The sequence below is a fragment of the Miniopterus schreibersii genome, assembly GCF_964146895.1.
Source record: "Miniopterus schreibersii genome assembly, chromosome: 1".
Lineage (NCBI taxonomy): Eukaryota > Metazoa > Chordata > Mammalia > Chiroptera > Miniopteridae > Miniopterus > Miniopterus schreibersii.
The window spans coordinates 10,378,283-10,405,186 of NC_138101.1; the positions used below are offsets into that span (position 1 = coordinate 10,378,283).

General features: G+C 39.7%; 1 protein-coding gene across 7 annotated transcripts in view; it reads right to left on the minus strand.

Annotated features, from left to right (window-relative positions):
* KCNIP4 (potassium voltage-gated channel interacting protein 4) overlaps positions 1 to 26,904 on the minus strand; it is a gene marked incomplete at its 5' end in the record, with an annotated part of 828,309 nt that overhangs the window by 66,450 nt on the left and 734,955 nt on the right. For all 7 annotated transcript variants that reach the window (XM_081132591.1, XM_081132589.1, XM_081132588.1 and 4 more), the window contains one exon: positions 12,003 to 12,127. In XM_081132591.1, the coding sequence (XP_080988717.1) occupies positions 12,003 to 12,127 (125 nt within the window). The remainder of the gene's footprint in view (positions 1 to 12,002; positions 12,128 to 26,904) is intronic.

Consider the following 26,904-nt stretch of genomic DNA (forward strand, 5'->3'; position numbering starts at 1 on the left):
AGTGCTTTTACTTTGATTTGCAAGTCTATGAGAAAAAGGCAGCCAGACTAGTTTAGTAAACAAATATGATGAAAATCCCACTCCAAGTTAGTAGAAGAAATGCAGTCCTCTTCAGAAACAGTGAAGCTGGCCTCTGGGGTAGCTTGTCAGTGGGTTGGCTCAGCTCTCTTGACTGTGCCATCCCTTGGAGGCACACTTTGTGGAGTCTGAAATCCTTTTGACATAAGTAGCTGTCTAGTGAGAGCATAGCTTCTCCAAGGGCTAAGGCCTGTGTTTTGAGTGTTGCCAGCATAGAGCCTGAGCAGAAGGACATCTGTGGTGCTGCAGGGAGGGAACTAACAGCTGCTCCCACCTGTAAGAACTCTACCGATTTTTCTGCCAATTATAACATTAATCCAATAGGCCTGAGTTTACTGATTGGAAAATTAAATCCAAGGTACCTTAGGCACAAAGTGGGGTGCAAATTTAGATTCAGAATTAAAGAACGTGCCACTATGCATGGTACTTTCATGAACACTATAATGTTAAACAATTCAGATAATAGTAGAAAGACAATCTAACATTTTGGGATGTTTACCATGTGTCAGGAATTGTGCTTATCTATCATCTATCTATCTATCTATCTATCTATCTATCTATCTATCTATCTATCTATCTATCTATCATCTATCTATCTATCTATCTATCTATCATCTATCTATCATCTATCATCTATCTATCTATCTATCTATCTATCATCATCATCATCTATCTATCTATCATCTGTCATCTATCTATCTATCTGTCATCTATCTATCTATCTATCTATCTATCTATCTATCTATCTATCTATCTATCTATCTATCATCTATCTATCATCTATCATCATCTATCTTCTATCTATCTATCTATCTATCTATCTATCTATCTATCTATCTATCATCTATCATCATCTATCTACTATCTATCATCTATCTATCTATCTATCTATCTATCTATCTATCTATCTATCTATCATCTATCTATCATCTATCTATCTATCTATCTATCTATCTATCTATCTATCTATCTATCTATCTATCTATCATCTATCTATCTATCATCTATCTATCATCTATCTATCTATCATCTATCTATCTATCTATCTATCTATCTATCTATCTATCTATCTATCATCTATCTATCTATCATCATCATCTATCATCTATCATCTATCTATCTATCTATCTATCTATCTATCTATCATCTATCTATCTATCTATCTATCTATCATCATCATCATCATCTATCTATCTATCATCTACCAATATCTATCTATCATCTATTGATCAACAGATAAATAATCCCACTTGATCCTCAAAAAGAGCTCATGAAATAGGTAGGTGCTATCATTATGTCATTTTGCAGATGAGACAACAAAATTTCACTTTTAATAACTGGCAGTTAGCACTCAAGCTACACTCTCATGGTTTATTCATTTATCACTTTAAATTCATTCAGGACTGAAGACCCAAAGAAAAAGGGACTTATCACCTATGCTCACAGTAGGGTAGGGAAATGGGCAAATACACCAACTACAGAGTAAAACCATGTTGTAAGAGGTGCAAAGAATGATCTGGGAGGTTCGGGGAGGAAAGAGAAGTCTTCACAGGTATCTGAGACTTGGAGTAGTAAATATAATGTCTGACTTAGAAGAATCAAATTACAAAGTTGGCAAGAGAAGGCATCATATGCTCTGGATAGGATGGGTGCCTAGTCCAGTAGGATAAGAACATAAAAGACGAAGCAGAGAGTGACAGGAATTGAGGGCAGAAATACAGGAAAGGGCAAACCCTGAAGGTCCTTGAATGTTATGCAAAGGAATTTACATCTTATTTAAATACAGGTATAGGAGGTTCTTGAGAAATTTAAGCAGAGTTAGTGTCAATAGATTTGTTATTTACAAAGATCACTTCGACAAAATAGTGGTGGATGGCTTGGTGATGATAAGAGTAAAAATAAGAAAGTTAATTAAGATATTGCAATAAAGCATTGAAATTGAGTAAGGAGGGGCGGAAATGGGAAGCAGGTAACAAATTTGAGAGTATGGAAAGCATGGGTGGTGGTTAAGAGCATATATTCTGGGCTGACTGCGGAAGCTTGAATCCCAACTCTGCCACCTCCTTACCTGCATGTTCTTAGGTTACCCCATAATCCTTGTGCTTGAGTTTCCTCATCTATAAAATTGAAATAATAGTGCTATGTTTTTCACAGTGTTGTGTATATTAACATAAGACACTTTGTATTTAATATGACACATTATTGCTGAACACTACTGTACAATATTATTGTATAGTTAATGCAAAGTGCTTAAAACAGTGCTTAGCACAAAGAAAGAGTTATGCCAGAGACACGTGGAAACTGAAAACAGTCTATATATACATTTTGCTGACCCTCCAAATGGACACACATAGTTATTTTTCCTTTTGTAAAATTGCATCCTAAAGCAAATGTAGTATACTGGAAACAAAATTCAGACTAAGAAAGCATAAAAATTAACCTGGCTTAGAGCTGAAAATCTGTATAGAAAGTGAAAACGTGATACTTCAATATGTATATTTTTGTGTCCTTTGGGGGTCTTGTAGTTGCCTGGTGTAAGGACTTTGGAGACAAAATGTTCCATGAGAGGGGCTATCAAAGGATTGTCATCTCTAAAGCACTGTGAAATTTGCCTCGTCTGTTGTGGGTTAAGATGAGAGTCCAGTCTTCCCTTGTGGGCCAGTGGCAGAAATTACAAAAGGTAAGCAAATAATTAATCTTTGCCTTCTTTGCTTTCACATCACAAAAGAGGAAAGAGGGGCCTGGCCCTGGTAGCATTTCTGCCATATTTTTATTGTAACTGGTACTGTATTCATTTTAAAAATTATAATTGCATTGCATCATGACTCATTTTTTTTATCACCATGGTTACTGCTGTTGTTGCCTCTCATCTGTGCTAATCAAGCTTGAAGTTTAACTACTGCAGTAGCCTTCAAGCTGGTGGAACAGCCTCCACTGTCATACCTCTGACTCTGCTCTGTCAGGGTGAGATCTGTAAAATGTAAATCTGACCATAGCTGAGCTTGTTCCCTGGGTGATCTCATCTAGTCTCATGGAGAGAAATACAATTTAGGTATTGAGGTCAGCAATGTTTATTTCCCAGCTTGGATATCTCCCCTTGAACTCTAGGTATACGTATGCTGCTAACAACTCAATAAGTCTCCTTGGATGTCCACAAGGGGTCCTAAATCCCCGAACAAGATGGGACTTGAGATTTTCTTCTCCAAATGTGGTCCTTCTTTAGTCTTTCAGAATGTCAATCCATTTTTCCGATTGCTTAGATGAAAAGGTCTGAGCCATTTTTGTACAGAAACTGACATACCGAGAGGCTAAGTGGCATCTTCAAGTTTTTAAGTAAGAAAGCAGCAGGATCAGGATGTGAATCCAGGTAGTCTGGCTCCAGAGTCCATGCCCTGTAGCCTTATGTTAGGCTGCTTCTCTGTCGTATAAACCCCTTCGCACATAACCTGGAACTTGGTATGTCGCCTGCATGACAAATATCAACTATTCACCATGGGGCAGGCGTGCTAGATCAATTTAGAACCATGAATTCTGATTCTATCTAGTTGTCCTATTAAAGAGCTAAAAATTCCCTTTCTTTAAGGTCAAGATTTAAAAAAATTCATTTTCACTCTACTTTTTTAATATTTTGTATGTTCTTATTGGAATACTAGACTGGGATTTTGAGATGGGAGCTCAGATGTGTCTGTTATAATTATGTCACAGCTACTAATTAGTTATGTGACTTTGGGATGTTTCTAAACCTCTTGATGTTAAGATCATTCTGCCAAAAAAACACAAAACACCATGCATGCAATAGATGGTCCAGGTTTTATAATAATAATATAGAAAAAATAGATACCAAGTTACATGGTCCCTTCACTTCTTGAGGGCAGGACTCATCTAGTTGCTTACTACCCATTTTCCAAGTGTTTATTGCAGCTCCACATTCTGCAGAAACTAATACAGTGTGTGAATTACTGATGGAGGTTTCATGACTTGGTATGTGGGAGGGACAAGGGGCCTTAGAATTCCAGAGGCAGTTTGATACCTTTAGAGAATCCTAAAGGAAGAGGCAGAAGACAGGGTCTGACAGTAAAGGAGGCAGAGGCCTCGTCATTTCATTGACTATTTCATTGATTATTTGACTTCAGGACAAATAATCATCACATAGGTCATCTTCAACATTTGTCTCTGCAAAATTGGGAGAAGGTGGGATTAGTTGTTCTCAAAGGTGCATTAACAGAGCCCTGAATGTGTAAGGTAGCTTCACCCCAAAGCACAAAGGACGCGGGCAATTCCGCAACAGCATCTATCACATGTCAGCATCTCCGCTCCCCCACCGTCATTTCCTTAAGACCCATCACCCGTTATTCCCACTACAGAGAAGGAACATGAGGTCCAGGGAGGTTTCCCAGGGTAAAGTGACCAGTAAGCATCTGAGCTGGGATCGGAGTCCAGGACGGGGCGGCTCTCAGTTCCCCATCTGTGCCCCGAACCTTGTCCTCCCTAATCTGCAGTTCTAGTGGCGCAGGAACGAGGGCAGCCCAAGGTGCTGCTGGAGATGGCCTCGCTGCAGCACGTGTTCATGGGGCTCTCGCAGAAAGTTACGATCAACGGAAGAATATTCTAGTCACATAAAATACTAATTAATTGGAGAAGGCTGGCAATTAACTGCATGCTCCCATTCTGTTTTCAATAAATGTAATCTAGCCAATAAATCTGTAGCACTTATTAATGATAATACAAAGTGTGTTCAGCAACAGGCTTGCCTCCCATTAGGCAAGTAATATGGGACTTTATGTGGATTCCAGGAGAAACGGAGTAGGTATTATTAGCATTCGCTTCAATGTACAGATACATGATGCCTTAATTCTGCTGCCGACAAGCCGTAATTGCTCAGTTGTGTATGGCATATTAAAATGTGTTTAATCTGCTGTTAATTGCATGAAAAACATTATTGCCCACCCCACTTCTAATTACCATGGATAACATGGGGAATCAGAGTCCTAAAATAATTATAGACCATAAGTTGTAACAATACACTGCAAAGGGACAAATCACAAACTTCCCTGGAATTTGTTCATTTTAAATGATGTTTACTTCCATTGTTTCATGAAGAGCTCTGTATTGGACCACATTTCTGAACAAGATTCAACTTGGGTTTAACTGCAGAAATTATGCTATTTAATTTCTCAGTGATAAGGCACTAAATAAATGCTTGAAATGTTTTTTGTTCTTCCTTTCTCTCCACATTTCTGCAAACATTTTTTTTTTAATGATCTCTTTTGGGGAGAAGAAAGGGTATAATGTTTAGAAAGCCAGGTAGATTAATAACTAGCTAACTGCCTAATGATGAGTGATATAATCAGGAACTATGCTGAGAGAACCTAAAAAGAAAAACAAATAAATTGGCCCATTTTTGCAAAACAACAACATCAGAAAAAGACAACAAGCTGAATACTTGGCTTCTGAGAGTTAAACATTAACAATGATGCCAAATAGCAGTAACTCTCTTGGCCCACATTTTTGAAAAATTAAATTTTCTCCTTTCTTCAGTGTTATGGAATCTATAATGTATATTATATTGGTTGTATTATATGTGTGTTTATGAACGTTTCCTTCAGAATATTTTGAAGATCAATACATGATATATTAAAAATGAAAATAGAAATAAAGTTGTACATTGGCTTATGTACAGTGGTTGAAAATTCACTTTTGAAAAAAATGATTTGGCCCTGGTCAGTGTGGCTCAGTTGGTTGTGCCATACACCAAAAGGTTGCAGGGTCAATTCCTGGTCAGGGCACATACCCAGTTGGTTGTAGGTTTGATCCCTGGTTGGGTGTGTGCGGAAAGCAACTGATAGATGTTTCTCTCTCACATTGATGTTTCTCTCTCTCTCCTTCTCTAAAAACAATAAAATAAAATAAAATAAAATAAAATAAAATAAAATAAAATAAAATAAAATAAAATAAAATAAAATAAAATAAAATAAAATAAATCAATGAAAAACATGGTTTGGCTTATTTCCTTGTTGGCCTATTTCAATGTTTATAAAATAAGGGCCATCAACCTGAAGGATTTGGAAGGTATAGTGTTTGAGCTCACTCTAAACATTTGTTTTTGCTAACTAAGGAACTCTGAACAGGAGAAAGAAGCCTTCAAGAAGATCATGAGTTAATCTTCTGAAGCAACATTATCTACTCTACCGAAATGGTCCTTTGATGTCCCTCAGTGGTTTTAAAGGCACTTTTTCTCATTCTTTACAGATTATATTGTTTAACATTTTCTGCATGGTGAGTAGATGTTGCTATGACAAAATAGGCCAGACAAAGAGCCAAAACTATGCCTGAGTTAATTATTTCCTTTCTTAATTAATTTCACACTTTCACACTAGACTCTAATGTCTATGAGTAGAAGACAACTCTCTTTTACTCATTACTGAGTATCCAATACTAGCAACATCCCTGACATATAGATAGTATTTTAAAAGGGTTGGTGCTTCATATCTGCTTGTGGGAAGGATTAACAACCAGGAGGAGTTTAAGATGAGAAGTTTTGACTTAATCTCCTAAATTCTACAGGAGTTGGAATGTCAAATATTAAGCATAATTTATATATTAACACAATATGCATAGTAAGGAAATTACTGATTCTATCTCATTTTCCTTTAAACATTTCTTTGTATTTCCATCAAGTTAAATTAATCAACACAGAATTAAAAAAATTGTATCCTCTAACACATTCAGTTCAAATGTAGTATTGAAAGACTTCTAAAGTTTTGGCAACTTACTTTATTTTAATGAAGATTTGAGAATCCCTGCCAGGATCACAGGAATAATTGCCAGTAAGGCTTATATTAAAAAACCCATTTAAGTGGGAATTGCAAAAATAACGAAAAATAATCTGACTTTATGGGGTAGGTTCACAGCCAGCAGCTCACAGTGATGAATGGTGCCCCAGATTTATTTTTGGTTTTAACCATAATACATCCAAAGTTGCACAGCAGGCTCGTTAAAGAATATGTACTGCATTTGAAAAATTATTTACTGGGCTCTGAGTGATACGTTTGTGTGAACCAATTAGTTCTTCCAAAAAGAATAAGAGAGATTACGTAATGCTCTTAAAATTGATGGGCATAGCAGGCTTACCGCCAGCTTGTGCTTGGGTTCTGTGCTATGAAGACTGGGTTCCACATAAAACAAACTGTACCAGCAAACCTCCTTGGGTGAGGCTGCTCTTGAATTTGTTGTGTACTGTTCCCTTCTGATGTCCAGTACTAAGGGAAGTAGGAAACCTCGAAGCATTCGGAAGACAGAAACCTACCATTCCTATTTTAAAAGTAGTGACTTTGAAGAATAAATTGACACATCACTTCCCAGACTTTAAAACAATTGTCTTAGGAGGATTAGCTTGACTAACTTGGGAAATCTTTAGTATATTCTATAGAAAAATTCAGTAGAAGAAATGTTTATTGACTTTTTTGCATTGCTAGTTGTTTCCCCAATCTAGTTTCTCCTTTTATCTACATACCCTGATGTCTAGCTAGAGAATACATGTCCTAGCTTTCCCTGCAGCTGGCTGGTTCATGTGACTAATGAACCCTTGGGATGTTAATGAAAGTGATGCACATAACTTTTGTGTTATCTCTAAATTAAGACAAGTTGCCTGGTGCTGCTCTATTGTTCTTTTACCTTTCCTCTGGAAACGAACATGAAAATGACCTGTTTACACAATGCAGATGGAGACAGAAACTCAGCCAAAGGAGAACAGGGAAATGTATTGGAAGGAAACTGGATCCCTGAATGACCTATTGGAGCAGAACTGCCCCATCAGCTGGGACCAATCCACTTTGAGAAATAAAAATGTGATCTCACTTACAGGATTGCTGTGGAAAAATGGATAAAAAATCTTGAAGATTTTAGAAATGCTTCTAGTGAATGGTATTTTATACAAGGGTTGCTTTTATGTAAGTTGTTTTTTAAAATTACCTTCATCTCTAGGTTGCATTATATGTTGAAAACATCACAAATTATGTTATGTGGTTTGATTTTCACAAAATCTTGGTGAGGAAGTCATTATGGGAAAGACTGTCAGTTTCTCCAAGAACTCAAAGGGCAGAGTAAAATCAAACTAAATAAAGTGCACTATTTCCAAATTTGTCCTTAGGCAAGGTTGTAGGACAAAAACATCTTAAGAAAGAGCTTCTGGACAGTACATAATTCAGAGGAGCAGCATGGTGACAATGGTGCTAATGATAATAATAAGAATAGTGAGAATAAGAATAGCTACATTTGAGTGTTATCATGAGTCATGTTTTGTATTCTGTGCTTTACATTCATTATCTTTGCAAAGCATCTGTGAGATGCTATTTCTTCAATTTTGCAGATGAGATAAGTGAAGCACAGAGAGGTCAAGTATATTGCCAAATGGTAGCCAGAACTGGAATCTAATCACATTATCATTTTTACTTCAAGATGACATCATGGAGTCTTTCTGAACCTTAGTTACTTTTTTTTTTACTTAGAAGAATCTGAGGAAAGAACTAAAGGGTTCTAATATCTATTGACCATACTCTAAATAAAAGGGATTATGCAAAACATATATCATCATCTCAAATACATGAGTATTGATATTTTGAATTTTTAAGAATAATATGATGTCCAGAGAAGCTAAACTACCTCTCCAAGGTAGGAAATGACAATTGAAAGGTTTAAACCCAGGAAAGAACTTGGACCATGCAATCCTTAGAAGCCAGAGGCAGCCAGGCTTATCTGCTTAGACCTGTCCACAACCTTCCCTTCAGAAAGCAATGCGTCTTGAGAGTTTGACAGAAAGTTCTGCTAGGGCATAGGAAATAGCATTTTAACTCTGTATTTATACTTGACTCTAAGTACATGAGTAATACTTTGTACTTAAGGAAGATCTGCTACCTGAGTCCTTCAAGAGCGGAACAAAACCAATTATTACCCACCGCCCTTCTGATTGGAAAGGAAGATCTCTTAATCCCTAATTTGCTGACAGGGAGGCAGAAGCTGCCAGGGAAGAAGTGATTTACTGAAGGTCACACAATCGGTCTATGAAAACCTTAAGAATACCTCTGAGGGCTCATGACAAAAGAGCAATTGCCTTACACAATTAGCAGCTTATTTCTCTAACCACCATATCCCACTCTTTCCCATGCATGTGCTAAACTCTCCCTCTCTCCCTCTCCATCATCAGTAGGATTTTGTGCTTATTATGTAAATTACCGTGTCAAAAATGTAGAGCCCTATAATTTCATCCTCAGCTCACATCATCTATTTTTAAAGGTCTCAGTGCAAGGAGTTCTCAAACACTTTGAGTGGGGTAGAAAAGCCCCATCAAAGAACTCTCATTTCCTGCTGGTTCCTTTGGCCACAGCATAAAAACTTACAGAAATCAAGGAGCCCTGGCCAAGCAGTTCAGTTGGTTAGAGCATCATCCCAATACACCAAGAACACAGGTTTGACCCCTGGTCAGGGTACATACAAGAATCAACCAATGAATGCACAAATAAGTGGAACAACAAATTGATGTTTCTCTCTCTCTCTCCCCCTCCCTTCCTCTCTCTCTCTCTAAAATCAATCAATTAAAAAAAAATCAAGGGACAGTCTGGTGCCACTTTTGGTAAAATCTCCAAGGAGATGCCTGAATGCAGGAACAACACTGAGGTTGCGGATTAACTGTACTTGAGATGTGACATCAGACCAAATTCAACTGCTTCACTCCACAGGAGTTGCTTCTCCTCACCGACGCCACTGTGATGGACACTGTATGGTGATCTCAATAGATCACATCTTTTTTATCTCCTGGTCCTGAGTGCTGGATTAGCAAGGGTGATGGGCTGAGATGTTGTACCCTGGTTATGTTACATTATACAAGACTCTGCTTTAGTAGACTAGAGACACTCTCCCTTGCTAGCCGCCATATCATGAGAGAACCTGTGAGTAGGCCATTGGCAAGGAATGGGGAGCCTCTAGGAGCTGAGTGTCCCCAGGTTGGCAATCAGCAAGAGTGAGGATCTTGGAAATACAACCATAAGGAAATGAGTTCTGCCAACAACCATGGACCCCAGGATCCAAAAAGTAATGAAGCCCAACCAAGATCTTCATTGTAGCTTCATGAGAGCCCAAACAGAGGATCTGACTAAGTCATTGCTGGACTCCTGACCCTCAACACTGTAAGATAAGTGTGTGTGTTTTCTAAGCCATGAATATGTGGTAATTTGTTACACACAACAGAAAAATAATACAAACATTTTTCTTTTTAGGTAAAAAGGATATTAATACTTAGCATTTTTAGGAAAAAAGGACATTAATGAAGGGAACCAAAGTTTTGCCACCCTGAAGTTATCTTTTTGGGATATTAATTTTAGGTCATTAATTAAAAAACAAGACTCAGAAAGAACCTTTGACCCTCTCCCTTTTTGCCTAAGAGATTCAGATAGAAAGGCCTACACCAGGAAGAAAATTTTGGGATATTGCCTTAGTCTAATTCTAATTAAGTATGGTAAATAGAAGGGCTTCAGGCAGGGGCTTAGCTATGTGCCCCGTGTCCCATTGTTTCTGAGTCTCTGAACAACTTCCTGCTCTTCCTCAACTAACTGTAAGTCACCCAGTTTTACTTCTGAAATCTAAGACCCTGTTCCTGCCTTTCTCTCCTTTGTCTAAAGTCTATATACCTAACGTTGCCTCACTCTCTTTGGACTGTTTCGGGCTTGTGTGAATTCCCCATGCACATGTATTAAAATTTGGTTTTTCTCCTGTTAATCTGTCTCTGTTAATCTGATTATTAGCCCAGCTAGAAGAATTTAGAAGGTGGGAGGAAAAGTATTCATTTAAAAATTTTTTTTGAGCCCCCACATTAACAAGGATTAAAGTGACACCTTAAAGATATATTTGAATCTAGTGGACACTTCAACGTAATGTAATTCAAAGTAGTGAACAAAAGGAAGCAGGCACAGATTTGGGACAGCAAGGAGCCAGGTGACCAAAGCATATGGGTCTAACTACAGGGTGGGGTAAAAGTAGGTTTACAGTTGTCTGTATGGGACAGAATACAATAATTAATAAATAATAATACAAGAATAAGCCCTGTGTTTTGTGTAGTGACAACTGTAAACCTACTTTTTCCACACCCTGTATTTGCACCTATCTCTCCTCCTGTACCTTAAAGGATGGGAAGGATATGCTACAAATTATTAATCAATGAGATGAAATGCCGGAGACGCACAGCCATATTAAAACTTAATGCCCAGTAGACCATTCACGATCGCCTGAAGTTGAACTAAAGTATTGCTTGATTTTGAAAGGGAGCTGCAAAGAGCGTTCATGAATCATGTATATAAATAACTGTGTGACCTTCTGGGTCAGTGGTTCTCAAATGTGGCCTTCTATTAGCTACCTACTCAAATGAATTTTTTTTTTTAAATTAAGAAGTTTATTTTTTCTAAAAAAAGGATTCTTGAGCATCACACCAAACTTAACTGAATCAGAATCATTGGAGGTAAGAACTGTTACTCCCACTCCCTATGCCCCTCACACACACACAAATATCTCACCCACCGACTTCATGAGGTTCCAGCATAGCCAGTCTCACCATTGGCATTTGACATTATAGGGCTTATCACAGTTAGATCCGCGCTTGTGTGTGTGTGTGTGTGTGTGTGTGTGTGTGTGTGTGTGTGAGAGATAGACTTGAGTAAGCCTTTCTCCTCTGCTCACCTTGTCTAATGTGCACCTACAATGTGCGAGCATCGGTGTGCCCAATGAGTCAAAGTCCAAATGGTTACAACATCTAGGAAAGATTGGCATGAAGCGCGCAGACAGCTGGGCTCCCCAGCTATAGATTTGCCTCTTTCCCTCTCACTTCTCAATGCTCCTCTGAGAACTGGGTGAAATTAAAATCGAAATGAAGTTCTTACGTTCTTAAATCCTCTGTAGAGGATCTGGAGCTCCTTCTTGGTGAATTTGCTCTGGGCCTCCAGCAGCTCAAGGGCCTCGGGCCGATGCCTGACGGTGGCCATTTCCAGCTCATCTTCCACGCTGTCTGTGGGAGAGAACCAAGCAGAGTCTTAGGAACAGCCCGGCTCCCCAGCGCTTGCACACAAGCAAACAGAAAGAAGTGTTTATTCACGTCAATTATTTTTCCAGAGGAGTGATTCTCACACTGCCAATCGCTATTCGCATGTCCCAGAGTTTACAGTATTAAGCCAAGCTAATTCTATATAATATTTTTTCTAGTTATTAAAAATAACATAATAACAGTTTCTAGTTATTAGACATTACAAGATTAACATTTCCAAGTACAATTCGAAAAAGGAAAAAAATCATGGAAAACTTAAAACTTGGGATTTGTGTATATATACCAAGTACTAGTTATACAAATAGAATTGTAGTTTAATAACAATCAACATCACCCTTGTATCGTGCGCCTATGAGACAGGACTTTGCTAATACTCAAGAAGGCTTCTTCTGACCTAGAGTATCTCACCCGCGGCTGCAAATAAAGTAGTTAGGCCAAGTGAGCAAGATCAGCTGCCAGATTGATTGGCATAGACCCAGTCTTCACGGGCGGGTACACACTGGATGGACTGGGGCCTATGGGAACTTTGGGCCAGACCCTGTTTTGTAGCCAAGGAAATCCATAGCTATAGATAAATTATAAAACATTGCGCTTTACTTTGTGAATTATATTTTTACTATAATTCTCTAAGATATTCTATGCAAAATAATTTTTAGACCACATAAATTTGAGAAATGTAGATGTTTACATAGTCTGGGAGCAAAATACAGGACTATAAAGTTTTCAAAGAACTTGTAACAAAGAGTTCTGTTTAGCTTTGTTTAACCCAATTAACCCCAAAGGGTATTTGTCCATAGAACCCTTCCTCCCCGTGAGAAACATCTGGTAACATCTGCATATTTGCTCTAGGATCATGTAGAACACGCACTGGGAGGTGCTGGGATATATTAGGATCTGGGTATTTGGGTCTCCAAGTACTACATCCTTAATTAGGTCCAGCTCTTTGTAGTGGGGCCCAAGGAATTCTTCCCGCCATAGTTCAGTCCAAACCTCAGCTAAAGAACTCGTGAGGGGCCACAGTGTCCAGGCCCAGTACTGAGGCCATGGCTTCCCTCTATTATATTCCTTCCTCTTGGCTATGGATCCCCAGCTCAGAGGGCTGAAGCTCAGAACAGCTTCTGCTCCTCAACTCTGGACTCAGGGCCACCAGCACCCCCTTTTCCACACTTCATGTGTCATTGGAGATGTAGTCATTTTTGACTACAAAAGTCAGATCATTTTTGATACTTAGTAATGCTGCCTCTCTGGTGATTCCCGGGGGTGGGGGTGGGAGGGGTGGGTAGGGGAGGGAGGAGAGGGTGAAGGGGGGATGAATGGTGATGGGAGGAGACATGACTTGGGGTGGTGAACACACAGTACAATATACAGATGATGCGTTATAGAATTGTACCCCGGAATCCCATGTAATTTTATTAACCAATGTCACTCCAATAAAATTAACTAAAAAAAAAGTAATGCCGCTTCTCACTAACACCTGCACCTTCTTACTGCCCTGCTTCCCTGGGGGCAGTGAGGGCCGGTGCTCTCCCTTGGCAGGGAAGTGAAGGTCAGGGCATGTCTCATGTCGTCTCATGTCGGCATGTCCTTGCCACTGCCCTCAAGGGGTTTACAAAAGACCACTAATGGCGATGAAACAAATCCTTGGAGTGGCTGTGCTTATCAAAATGAAAGAGAGGAGTTGAAAGCAAATATTTGTTTTGTACTTTTTGTATCAAAATCATTTATTTTGCAACGGTGGTCTGGAAAAGCTGCAGAATAGTGATTGATGGATAAAAGTAATAAAAGGGGCCTGAAAAGATGGGAAGACCAAGAACAAACTCTGAGCTGACAAAGATAAAAATGGGTGAGAATTTCCGTGTTTTTGCCTCGAAAGGATGTGAACAGAGAGAAAGCAGCTAGTAAAGCCAGCCAGGAGCTAACAGCTCGGCCTCAGGCCGGGCTTTATGAGGAAAGTAAAACAAGCCAAACAGGGCTCCTTTGATTTTCCCCTTTGTTCACTGTAGCAAAGAAGTTGATTCTACTCGATGGGTCCTGAGCAGAGAGAATGAGGGAAGATGGTACCCTCTGCTGCTGCGAATCCAATGACTTGAGCTGCGTTGCAATTATTGCAGTTGCCAATGCAAAAATAAGCTCCAGAAACAAAACTAATGTAACCAAACAATAACAAACAGAAAGACTCTGCTTTCTCAAAAAATGTGCAGCTGTAAGCTCCTTTTGAATCATTTAGAGTGCCATTGCCTAAGCTTAAAACATTCCTCATTCCTTTCTCACCTGGTGAAATGTGTGCATCTTTTATGATCCAATTCTAATATTACTGCCTCCTCTCCAAAGCCTTCCCGATTGCTCCGCCATGAAGACAGATGGCTCCCTGGTCAGAGGCCTCACACCCTACCTCCGTCTCATACAGCATGTAAAGCAAAACATTGTGATCTGCTCATGTCTGTCTTCTCCATTGTGAGTTCCTGGAAACGGGAGCAATGTCTTACAGATCTGAATATTCTCTGGACTTCACACAGAGTCTGATAATCCATCAAGATTCAAGGATTATTTGGTGAATGAATGAATGAGTCGGTAAACAGATGATGTTGCTGCTAGAGTTTCCATTCCTCTGGAGTCCCTTGAACCTTAGCTGCCCTCTAGAAATTTCTCAGACTGAGGTCTGTGGACCTCTGGTGGCCCTTAAATGCCTTCTTTGGATTCACTGTTGACTGTGCATTGTTCTGAGAAACACAGCATGAGCAAAAGTAGAGGACATTTTAATCAGGTTTTCTGAGCAGTCTTTCAATCATAGCATAACCTTGTCTAGACCTAGTGACCCTCCCACTGGAAAGAAACAAAACAGCTCATTAACTTCTTGGCCTTTGTAACCGCACAGCCATCTGAACCACACGCTCAACACAGTTTCTTCCCCAGCTGTCACAGACTTGCAGATGCTGAGACTGAGACAAAAGACCCAGGGTTGGGGGGTCAGTTAAGTGTGTGTGATAGGATGAGCAGCACATGCAATATTCAGAGCACCACATGCAATATTCAAAGCACTGTGCTTGAAGTGCCCGCCGCAGGCTCTCGTTTTCCCAGCTCACTGGTACCTTACTTCTTAATGACTCCTACCTGCTGAAGGGCTCTTTCGGTTTCTAGGAGGCTGACAGGCTCTGAAAACACACCCGAAATCATCAGCAATCACCAGTTTATGATAAATTAAAAAACACACGATACCACCTAACTCAATGAAAACCCTGGTTCCTGAAGGCAAACTCTGTGGAGAGCACAGCGTGATTCTGCTGTGAAATGGGTGCTGTGGCTCAGCCACCAGTGAAGAGCATGCATTTGGGGTGGGGATTAATATGGGGCTTAACGTTCACTGAGCTCCTAGTCCATGTCGGGAGACGGGCTCTGTTGATACCATTCTAGTCCTCGCAATAACTCCAAGATGAGGTATAACTGTCCTTTTTGGTTTTTGTGGGTTTTTTTTACATATGTGGGTACTGAGTCTCATAGAGGTGAAAAAAATGAGTGGTCAGATGTCACATAGGAGAAATAAATAGAGACAAGATTTACATCCAAGTCTTTAATGACAAAGCTTATGCTCTTTCTACTTGGCCACGTGCTCTCATAACAATGATAAAAATAATGACAACCTTTCTCCTCCGCTGCACTGTCAAATGTCTCAGAAATGTTGGCTTTATCCACTGGGTTCATTTCCTAACTCCTGCTTGCTCCTTAATCTACTGCAGCCTGATTTCTGGCCCTGTTTTGGGTTGAATTATGTCCCTGTATAATTTGTATGTTGAAGACCTAACCTCCAATGTGACTATATTTGAACATATAGTCTGAAGGAGGTGAAGAAGTTTAATGAGGTCATAAGGGTAGGATCCTAATCCAATGCATCTGGTGTCTTTATAAGGAGAGAAAGAGAGAGAGAGAGACTTGCAGACAGCCCTGGGGTGCCCATGCACAGGGAAGGGCCATGTGAAGACGCAGCAAGAAGGCAGCCACCTGCAAGCCAATGGGAGAGGTCTCAGGGCAACCAGCCCTGCTGGCTTGATTTTGGACTTCACGCCTCCAGAACCGTCAGAAACTAACTTTCTGTTGTTCGAGCCAACAGGTTATGGTGTTTTGATGGCAGCCTGAGCAAACTAATAGCTCTACCTATATTCAAATGACGCACAATGCTAATAAAAGCAGGTCTTTTTATTCACTAGGTTTGCCCAGTGCATGCTGGGCAGTTTGCTGGTCAATCATATTATTTGTTCTTTACAAAGTCTGTCAAAAGAGATTATCATCTCCAATCTACAGATGAGAAAACGGAGGTTTGGAGATTCTACGCAGCTTGCTCAAAGTCAGATGGCTGGTTAGTAATGAAGCAGACAAGGGTCCTCAGTACCCCGAGGTCTGACTTTTTAAGCATTCTGCTGAGATTGTTAACAAAAACCACCATCTAGAGAACTTTTGCTCCAAGAACTTGCTGTATATTCTCACTGTAATACGGCCAAAAATTCTGGGAGGTGTTACTGCCTCTGTTTTACAGAGAATAAAGTGGGACTCAAAGAACTTGAACAGCTGACTCGAGGTCACACAGCCGGTAAGTGACAGAGCTGGGATTTGATACTTGGTTTTTTGAAACCAAAGACTGTGACTTTAGTCAAGATGCTTTTTGTAACAGTTACATATTTTGGTTTAAAATCCTAGGGGATAAAAGATTTGAAGCCACAAACCAGGTGGCCACTGACCCCCAATGCCTCAGGGGAAACATGCCTGCTGCCTGGAGATCACTATGATGGTGGCCCATGATGAGCTGATCAGAAAGGAGTGGGATAAGGCGTGGAAGGAGTGATGAGATCTCAGGACTGGAAAGAACCCAAAAGGTCGTTTGCTCTTCCTCATGTTGTCACTGAGAAATTTAAGTGCCAGGAAGCTGAGGAGTACGTCTGGGATGAAACCAGAACCACGTGGGACTCTGGCCTCTGAATCATCTCCAGGCCTCTGTTAACACATACCTTGCTGAGTTGCTAATTCCAGACATCCTGAGACAAGCTGAAGACAAGTAGTATTTTAATTCATGCATCTTCTGAGAGATTTCATTTTAATCAGACAATAAGTTCCTAAACCCAGACACCCTTGAGCTTCCTGGCTGTCTCTTTTTCTTTGTTCCTTAGATTTAAGTCTCTCAGGAGCTGAGGTTTTTCTAATGTCTGCGTCAACGGTCCCCTTAGGCCATGACACAGTTGGGCTAGAAATTGGAATTCAAATCACTTGGGAACAACCGAATGAGTTTCAAAAATAGTCATTTTTCTCCCCTTTCCAACAACTTCTCTTAAAATAAAGTAGAAACTTATTCCAGCCGGACTCATAATTATTTGAACTTGTCTCTATCCGAGGTTAAGCCACACCCTCCAAAACAATCGCAGAACATCCTGCTCTGTAAACAAACATGAATGTGAGGTCTGTGGTCCTAATACACATGTTTGTAAACAATGCTGAAATAAAACCATTTTATGAAAAATAATGTCACTTTTTTTAAGAAGGTGGCTCAGTATGCAGGTCAGGCACACAGAGTCTTGTCCTTGCCTTATCATGTCATAACATTGTGAGGTCCTTGCCCCCGTGTCTTCTAGAATCTGCCGTACTACTGGCTACATGGGCCCAACAGCATCTAGTCTGGCACCCTAGAAGTGCTCAATAAAAAGTGTGAAATACATGCAAAACTATTTGAAGCACCCCAACCAGAGTGGGCATATCTACAAGGAGGTCTATTTCTCTATACAATGTGAATCTTCTTAAAAAAAAAAATTCAATTTTTTATTATAAAAAGATCATAGATAGTAAAACTTTAAAATTATATTTGAGCTGAAATTGATTTGTCTGAGCCAAAGATTCAGCCAGCTTGACTTATATTGTTTTATCTCATTCATAAAAACACCCTCTGAGTCTTTACTCCTAAGGTTGACCCTTATTAAATTGATTTAATAGTGACTTGATCGAATGACAATAACATCATGATGAGAACGATTACCTTCTAATGATATGTTACATTTTAGCATTTAGAAGCTGGGTCTAGTGGCAGGTATTGGAGAAGAGTTTAACTAATTTCACTCCAGACTTTAGCTTCACACTAAACAATGCTGTAGGATTCTTGACTATAGCATTGGCAGCTACTCCGGAGAAATTCTGGAATAAGAAGAGATACTATTGTCTGATTAACCAAGTCTGACACATCAGGACAAAGATGAAGCTGCCTGGGGGAAGATTTCCAAAGCTATTTTATATGACACATGCAGTTTTTTCCCTCCCTTTCTTTTCTACATCAAAAACTTGCACAGGCACAGCAGGATGCCATATACTCAGAGCATCCCCTCCCTTAGTTCTACCCACCACAATGCTCTAATGGGCTGCCATTATAATCAGTTGAGGAAACAGATTTTCAAGGGTTAAGGAATTTGCTCAAGTCTGCACAGCTGCTAAGTGGGGGAGCTGGGATCGGACACAAACCTGTCTCTCCCCTTCCTGTCCGAGCATTTGATTTCTCTGGATGGGGAGTTTAAACCTGGGCCAGGCTCTAGAACCAGCTCTTTAAACTTTGCCAACTTCAAATGTTTTATTCAAACATATGGAGGCCTGGGAGCCCTCTCAACTCTTCTTGTCTTCACAACTATTCACCCATCCCCCTAGGAGGAGCTATTTCAGGCACACCTAGAGGGCATATGAGTAATTAACTCCAAGTTGATCAGCACAGCCCATGAGGAGAAGGCAATCCATCCACCTGAAATGCTGGGGAGTCCTAGCACTTCCCAGACCACCCAGAACAACTGGAACCCCTCCAAGTTCTGTCACTCAAACATGTGTTTCTTCAACTCTGACCCTAAAAGTATGTTAGGACCAAAAAAGCCCTTTAACATTGTACTTTACTTAGTATTCATATATCATGTAGAAAATGAAAAGTACTTTGAAAACAGCTAATTATTTTGAATGTCTTCTGTTAGAGGTGGTTGTTGGCAATGACATTGCAATTTCTGTTCCAGGAGAACTTGAATTATTTTGCAATTTTGCGATTGAATTCAATCAGTTATAAAATATAACTACTCAGAAGAAAATTACTTGAGCTATTTCTCACAGCATGTATGAATGGGTTGTCTCTATATTATTTATAAACCTAAATTACTGTTTACACAGCTTAGATTTTAAAATATAATCACCTATTGGAATGCTTATTATTAGCATTATCCACATTATTACTACAGCCAGTCAGGAAGGGCCCCTTATAAAAGAGGTATTATTTCATAGGTGACAGAGTCTTACTCCCTTTTCAGTAAGTGAGTGAAATAAACATTATTTTGCCAGTCATTACACATGGAGAGAAAATCTACAGTAAAAAGGCTGGGGTGAGGGCAGAAGGAAACAAGAAATATGATTGCACTTGCACACAGAGGCAGAATAAAAAGATTGATATTCTAAGATATTCTTGTTGCCTGGAAAGGCAACAGCTGGCAAGAATTATGATCAAAGAGAAAAATTTAAAAAGTAGTGAAACAGGAAGAGAGGTAAAGAAAGATAGCCCATGATAATGCACTCAATGAAAAATGCCCTAACGATAGAGTTTCTCTTGAATTTTGATAGACTTTCTTCTAAAAATGTAATCATCATAGCAAACCATCCTTTATAGCATTGGCTCTGTGTAAGCACTTTACATAAACTCATAAAATTCCCATGAGCCCACTGTATTCTGTTCTTAAGAAGAAGATGCTGGCCCAGAGAGCTTAAGTAACTTGCCCATGGTCACAGAGCACCACTGCCAGAGCGTGCGCCCTGGAGTCTGCTTCCAGGGTTCAGGGCCTTGTTCGTGGCTGCAATCTTGGCACCCAAATTAATCTCTCCCATGTGGAAGGTATTGACAGAGAGATGACTAAATGACCTGGCCTTGAGTCGAAGCTCTGCCACTTAACAGCTTTATAATAGGGAATGAGTCAGGTAAAACCTCAAACCCTTTTTTTCCTTTATTGTCAAATGATGATAATAATAGCACTTAACAATAATTCTGAAGATTAAAGGCAATCATGTATGTAAAGGATTTTGCATAGTGTATGGTGCACCGTAGGAATCCATCCGCATGCTTTCTGCTATTATTATGATGACTTTGCCACATCTGCTCACCTAAAGCATTGATTTTACACTGTCACTGAGATCAATTAAAAGTGGTTTTTACTACCTCCAGGAATACTCACTGAGAGATATGCACACCTCCAAGCATATTCAGAGAACGCGATAGTGTACTAGGGGTTGTTTTTCTACCCGAGTCTCAAACGGAAGTGTTTCGCTGAACGGTGAATAAGGCTTCCTCTGCCACTTTGTCTCCACAACATGTTTTTTTTTGTTCTTTGTTTCTTTTTTCCTCTCTGAACATTTATAAGCAAAGGTAGGCCAGTGTTCCTGTCAAGGACTTCTGCCCATCACATTTGCTGCTCTATATCGCCTGGCAAAAAAGCAATTTGGAAGTAAGGAGGTTAAACTTTAACCCTGCAATCTAAGCAGATAACAGAGCAATGCTGTGTATTTTATAGGCCTGGTGGGGTGGAAAATTGAGTCTGTGTGAAGTGTTAGGATCCTATTTCAGCCTATAAAGGAAACCAGCAGAAACTGGCATAGCTGGATGCATGTTTAGCCCAAATGTTACTGTCCAGGTCACTGCAAATGGAGCACAGGTATTTGTGACTTCTACTAGAAAACTGCCTAAGTGGCCAATTATGAAATCATCAATAAGAGAGACAAAAAACAGAGAAGGTTTTTAAAAATTGAAATATCTACACAGCTTCTTATAAGTAGTCATCACTTCACCCCTTTTGGCCCCAATTAACAATTTAAAAAAAGAGTGGAAAAATCAAGTGGGAAGAAAAAAGATTTCATCACACAGGTGACCTGAACGATAAAGACACACCAATCCAGGATGAAGCTGCTTCAGGAATGGCTTGTGATCTTAAGATGACTTTAAGCCATGTCTAAATAAAATGATCGTCTTTTCTTAATTGTCATGGCCTTCTCTGTTCCTTGTCTTGCTTATGCCACCAGCATCCTTCTGGTGGAATCATCCTTCTGGTGGAATCGCTTTGTCCGTTCCTATGTTTCACTCAGTACCATCAGTGACGCCTTCGCCGTGCGTTTCGGGTCCATCTTCTCCCTCCTGTGACTACCCCTCACACTGAGGCATCGGTCTTCTTCTCCAGGCTGGGGGAGAGCCCGAGGCTCTGGCATTACACTGAGGTGAAATCCCTCCTTCGACACTGAGTTATTGTGAGGTCTTGGGTTAGTGATTTCATTTCTTTGTTTAGTTCTCTCGTTGAACTGGGGATTTTATGATTTATTTTTGTGTCATTGCCTCACTCTGAATTTCAGTTGGTTCTTTGATTCAGAAATCAATACCCGACTAGCTTTTGCTGACAGGTTTGACACCCTGTTCATGTTTTGTATTTAAATGTTGCTCTTGCTCTAGCCAGTTTGGCTCAGTGGTTAGAGCGTTGACCCATGGATGGAAGGGTCCTGGGTTCGGTTCTGGCCAAGGGCACGTACCTTGGTTGCGGGCTCGCGGGGGGAAATGCAGGAGGCAACCAAACTATGTTTCTCTCTCTCTCTCTCTCTCTCTCTCTCTCTCTCTCTCTCTCCCCCTTCCTTCTACTCTCTTGGAAAAGCAATGGAAAAAATATCCTCTGATGAGGATTAAAAATACATACCTACCTACCTACCTACATACATAAATGCTGCTCTTGATCCTTTGCTAGTCTTTTCTCTGACTTCAAATTCACCATCAACTTTTCTAAGGTAGGACTAGTGTCGAGCTCCTTTGGCCCTTGGCCAGCTCTAGCCATCTCAAAACCCTTAAGATCACAAGGATGCATTCCCCATATTGAATCAGCAATCGAACTTCCAGGTATATAGCCAAAGAAAATGAGAGCAGTGTACCAAAAAGATACCTGAACTCCCTTGTTCACTGCAGCAATATTCACAATAGCTAAGATATGGAAACAACTTAAATGTCCATCAACAAATGTATGGATAAAGAAACTTTGGTACAGATACACAATAGAATATCATTCAGCCATGAGAAAGAAATCCAGTTGCTTGGGGCAATATAAATAGAACTTGAGGGCATTATGCTAAGTTAAATAAGCCAGACAGAGAAAGACAAATGCTTTATGATAACACTTATATATGGGATCTTGAAAAAAAAATTAAAATTAAATAAAAAGTCAAATTCATAGAAACAGAGAATAAAACAGGGGTTGCCAAGGGCTGGAGAAGAGAGGGGATAGGGTGAAGTTGGACAATCTTTCAGCTATAGGATAAAAAAGATTTCAAGAGCTAATGTAAAACATGGTGACTATAGTTGATAACACTGTGTTGTATAATTGAAATTTTCTAAGATAGTAAAACTTAAATAATCTCATCCCCCCAAGAAAACCTAAATAAATATGTGAAGTGATGGATGTGTTCATTAACTAAGTGGCGGGAATCTTTTCTTATAATTTTATATGTCAAATAACTTGATAAAGCTGAAATAGAAATCAATCAATCAATCAATAAAAGCCTTGGACATCTCCCCACCACTTCCCTTTACTGCAGACTGATGTTGGCACCAAGGACCTTCAAACTCTGGTCCCAGCTCACCTTTCAGGCTGCCTCTCCTCCCCACTTCTCATTCCTTCTGACCGACTTAAGCTTTATCTTTTCAGGTACCTAGAATGTTCTTCCTGCTTTTTCTACCTCCCATGAAATGATGAGTCTTCTCCGAAGGGCGCTGTGGAAATATTCTCTCTTTGTGAAACGCACTGAGGTGAGATGCAGTCTCACATCTATGGCTGTGGTTGTCGTGATCACCACAGTATTAGAATAACAGCATCAGCGGCTAACATTTAGGGACAATCCTAATTGTAAACACTTCATGTGCTCATTTAATCCTTTGGGCGAACATGGAATATTTGCCACTATTACTTCCACTGTACACACAAGGCGATTGAAGTTCAGAAAGGGTAAGCAACTTACCTAGGATTTCTATAGCTAGTCAGTCAGAGTGGGGATTTGAACCAAATAGGCTAATGGCAGCATGATTGCTCTTAGCTTGGTAACTCTGACCTCTCTGGTGTTGCCTCTCGCAGCATTCTGCTTGCATTCATTTATCTGAGTGATCTGCATACATGTCTGTCTGCTTCAGTACAAGGTCGGCCTTCCGACGCCCTGATCTATGGGTTCCCTGTCCCTGGCACTATTGCTTTTCACATAGTTAGCGCTCCATACATGTTTCTGTATCTAAGTGAACTCTACTAAGCCTGCCCGCAGGAAATGGCTGTCCCGGGGCTCCTGCCTCTGGCTTCCCTACACCAAGACTCATTCACCACTTAATGAAGATTCCTGGCAGATACGTGAGAGGTCAGCAAAAAGAATGCCCAGCTTTCTGTTTGTCGCTAAACACCCAGGTGACTTTGGACAAGCCGCTCGATCTCTCCATTTTTTAGTTTGTTAAATGAAGACTGTGACCCCTGTGAACTGTAATTCCCTCTGGAGCTTTATAGGATGAAATACGATCAGCAAGAGGAAGAATCTTAAAACCTGGGAAAGGACATACAAAGGGAAGAGACAACTCTTCTACTTAGTAAAACACACAGTTCACAAAAAGTAAACGAGAGGCTGATTGCTATTAAACTGGATTAAGTGGAGTTTCTAACTTTCCCGCTTCTGCCTTCCCTGGGTGGTGAAGCACTGAGGACAAAGGAAATGGCACGTTAGCTTTATTGTCACAGCCAGAAGCAAGGCCAGCTCTCCTGTTCCTGCAAGGTTAGGCCAGAAGGACACAGGCGCGGCGAGGCGCTTCTCGTTTGCACATGGTGACACTGAGGTGCAGAGGCCACAATTTCTCTGCACAATATGGGCTTCACAAGGGTGCCATATGTTGCATAGGCACCCTGAAAAATAATTTTTTTTTTTTTTTTGGTAAAACCGACCAAAATATTGAATGTAACTAGAGAACTGGTAAAGTACACAGTGTCTGCTCCCTTCCCCCACGCCTCTTACTGATGAGGTGATTTAGGCAAGTGAATTAACTTTATTTCTCAGTTGCCTGTGGTGTAAAATGTGAATAATAAAGAATGACCATTTCATAGGATTATTTTTAGGATAAAATAAATTAAAATGTACAAAACACTTATTTTTTATGTTTATTTAAAGATATTTTAAATTGAATTTTTTAGAGTGAGAGCAGAACATAGACAGGCTGCTTCCTGCACTCCTACTGGGGATTGAGCCTGCAGCCTGGGAATGTGCCCTGACCAGGAATCAAACTGGCAACCTTTTGGTGCACTGGATGGTGGCCAACCAACTGAGCCCCACTGACCAGGGCATGTGCAAAGCACTTAGAACTGTGCCAGCCACATAGTAAGTGCTAGATGTCTGTTAAATAAGTAAAGATAACTGAGAATTCGATCACTTCATTTTTGGAGCTCATAGAGATGCTGAAATGGAAAGACCTTGTATTATACTTACAAATTAAGTTTATAAATCCTTACAGGTTATATTTCTGTTCCTCCAAAAATTTTCTTGACTATATGCCCAGGTCTGAGCTTTTAGCTAAAGTCACTAAGGAGTTGGCATGAGATTGATTAATTATTAGAAGGTTAAATATATATTTTAAAACTTCCTGGAGGTTACTGTTGTATTTTTAATTGGCAGCATGTTGGCAGTTCAAGTAACTTTTTGAAAATAAATCCAACAACCACATGCTGATGTTTTCTCAGCCAAGAGAGCATCTAAAACTTTCATGATCAATAAGCTTCCAGGAAATAAAACACTGAAATGTTATGCTGTATTGGACACCAAAAACCTGAAGTAAAGTTAGGAAATTATGTTTTGTAATTATACAAGGCAATATGATGATAGTGGCTTATGGGTTATGAGTAGTCTAGCCTTATAATAACCTTGTTGCATTTGCTCTCCTGTGTCTGCTCAAATAAACAACAAACTCCCTTGGAATAAAGCTTTAATTTGTTGAATCAATTATTTTTATTTTTTTAAATATGTTTTTATTGATTTTAGAGAGAGAGGAAAGTAGAGGGAGAGGGAGAGAAACATCAATGTGAGAGAAACATCAATTGGCTGTCTCCTGCATGCCCCCTACTGGGGATTGAGCCTGAAACCCAAGCATGTACCTTGACCTGGAATCAAACCAGTGACGTTTTGGTTCACAGAATGATGCTCAACCATCTGACCACCGACCAACTAGGATGGAATCAATTATTTTGATTGAATGAGGGCACTGAGATTCTACTGGGTAAAAGTAATTATGAAGCAAATTTAAGTAAAACATACACACGTGCATATATATATATGTATATATATATATGTATGTATGTATATATATATATACACATATATTCAACTGTTCTATTTTTTGTATTTGTTCCTTACCATTATCTAGTGAGTAACCTTTTGTCACCATCATGTCCTTGGATAAATAGGGAAAGTAATTACTTTAGAACTGGGGCATGGGGAAATAAAGTGACTTACTCAGTCAATGACGAGATAGAGCCACAGATTTGACAGCACTTATTTCTTTAAAGAAAAAGTATTTGTGCTCACATAGAGAAGAGTAGCTAGAAATGTCTTGATTCTAAGCCATTCATGAAATAGCTAGTTAAATTTCTTAATCCTATAATTACCTACTCAACATCAACATATATGTGTGAGCCAGCTGTCAGCCTCCAAGATGTCATGGAACTGGAAACAAATCTTATAAGAAAAAGAGCAGTGTGACTGCCTCTGAGAATTATCACTGGTCCTGTAGTTCCCCAACTCTTGGTTTGCAAGACTACAGAGTATGGAAAACATCTCCATTTGGCCTCCCGAGCCAACGTTTACCCTTCTGCTTGCTGCTCTGGGCCTGTGAGGCTGGTCTCCATGGATGGAATCTGCACCCTGGCTGCCCACTGGGTGTGGCCAGAGGGAAACACCAACAGGAGACCAGTGAGGAGGGAAAGAAAGAGGTTGTGGTATTGATTCTTTGGGTTCCCTCCTTGGTGGCATAGAGTTGATAGTAGCTGCATTCCTCTTCCAAAGGCCAGAGTCCCTGTTATGGAGATGTCTACGATAGTTATAGCTATAGCTATGATTTTCTTCGTCTTCTGGTAACTGACAATCTAGAAATGATAACTTTCACTCCTGCTAGCATTGGGTGTTTCACCAGTCCGTTGGGTCCAGACCCTGACTATACCTTGGCAAATATTTGTCTGGCAGTCTTCTCAAACATCAAAGTCCAGATGTGTGGTTTAACAGGAGTCTGGGCTTATGATTTTTGCTGTTTGTTACAGATGAGTAATACATTTGATTTTCAAAAATTTAAGAATGTCTATGGTTTTTCATGCAGAAAATCTTTGTCATGTTCTATTTTTTTTAATGCTTTCATTTGAGGCACAGACAGCAGAACTAATGTTTAAGTCTGCAGTTAACAAATGACTATAAAATCCGTATAATTTCCAAATATTGAGGATATTAAGTCCATGTAACAAAAAATTTAGGAGGTAATATGTATGATATGTTTAAATATTTGAAGAGCCAACTCAAAAAATATTTTCCTAATATACATTGGAAAGCTTGCATTCACATAATTCTTTCATCCAATAATTCCAAACTTTGGGGAAAATAATCGAAAAGACATATATAGATATATGTACATAGATATAGGCACAGATAAATTTATCCCAGTGCTA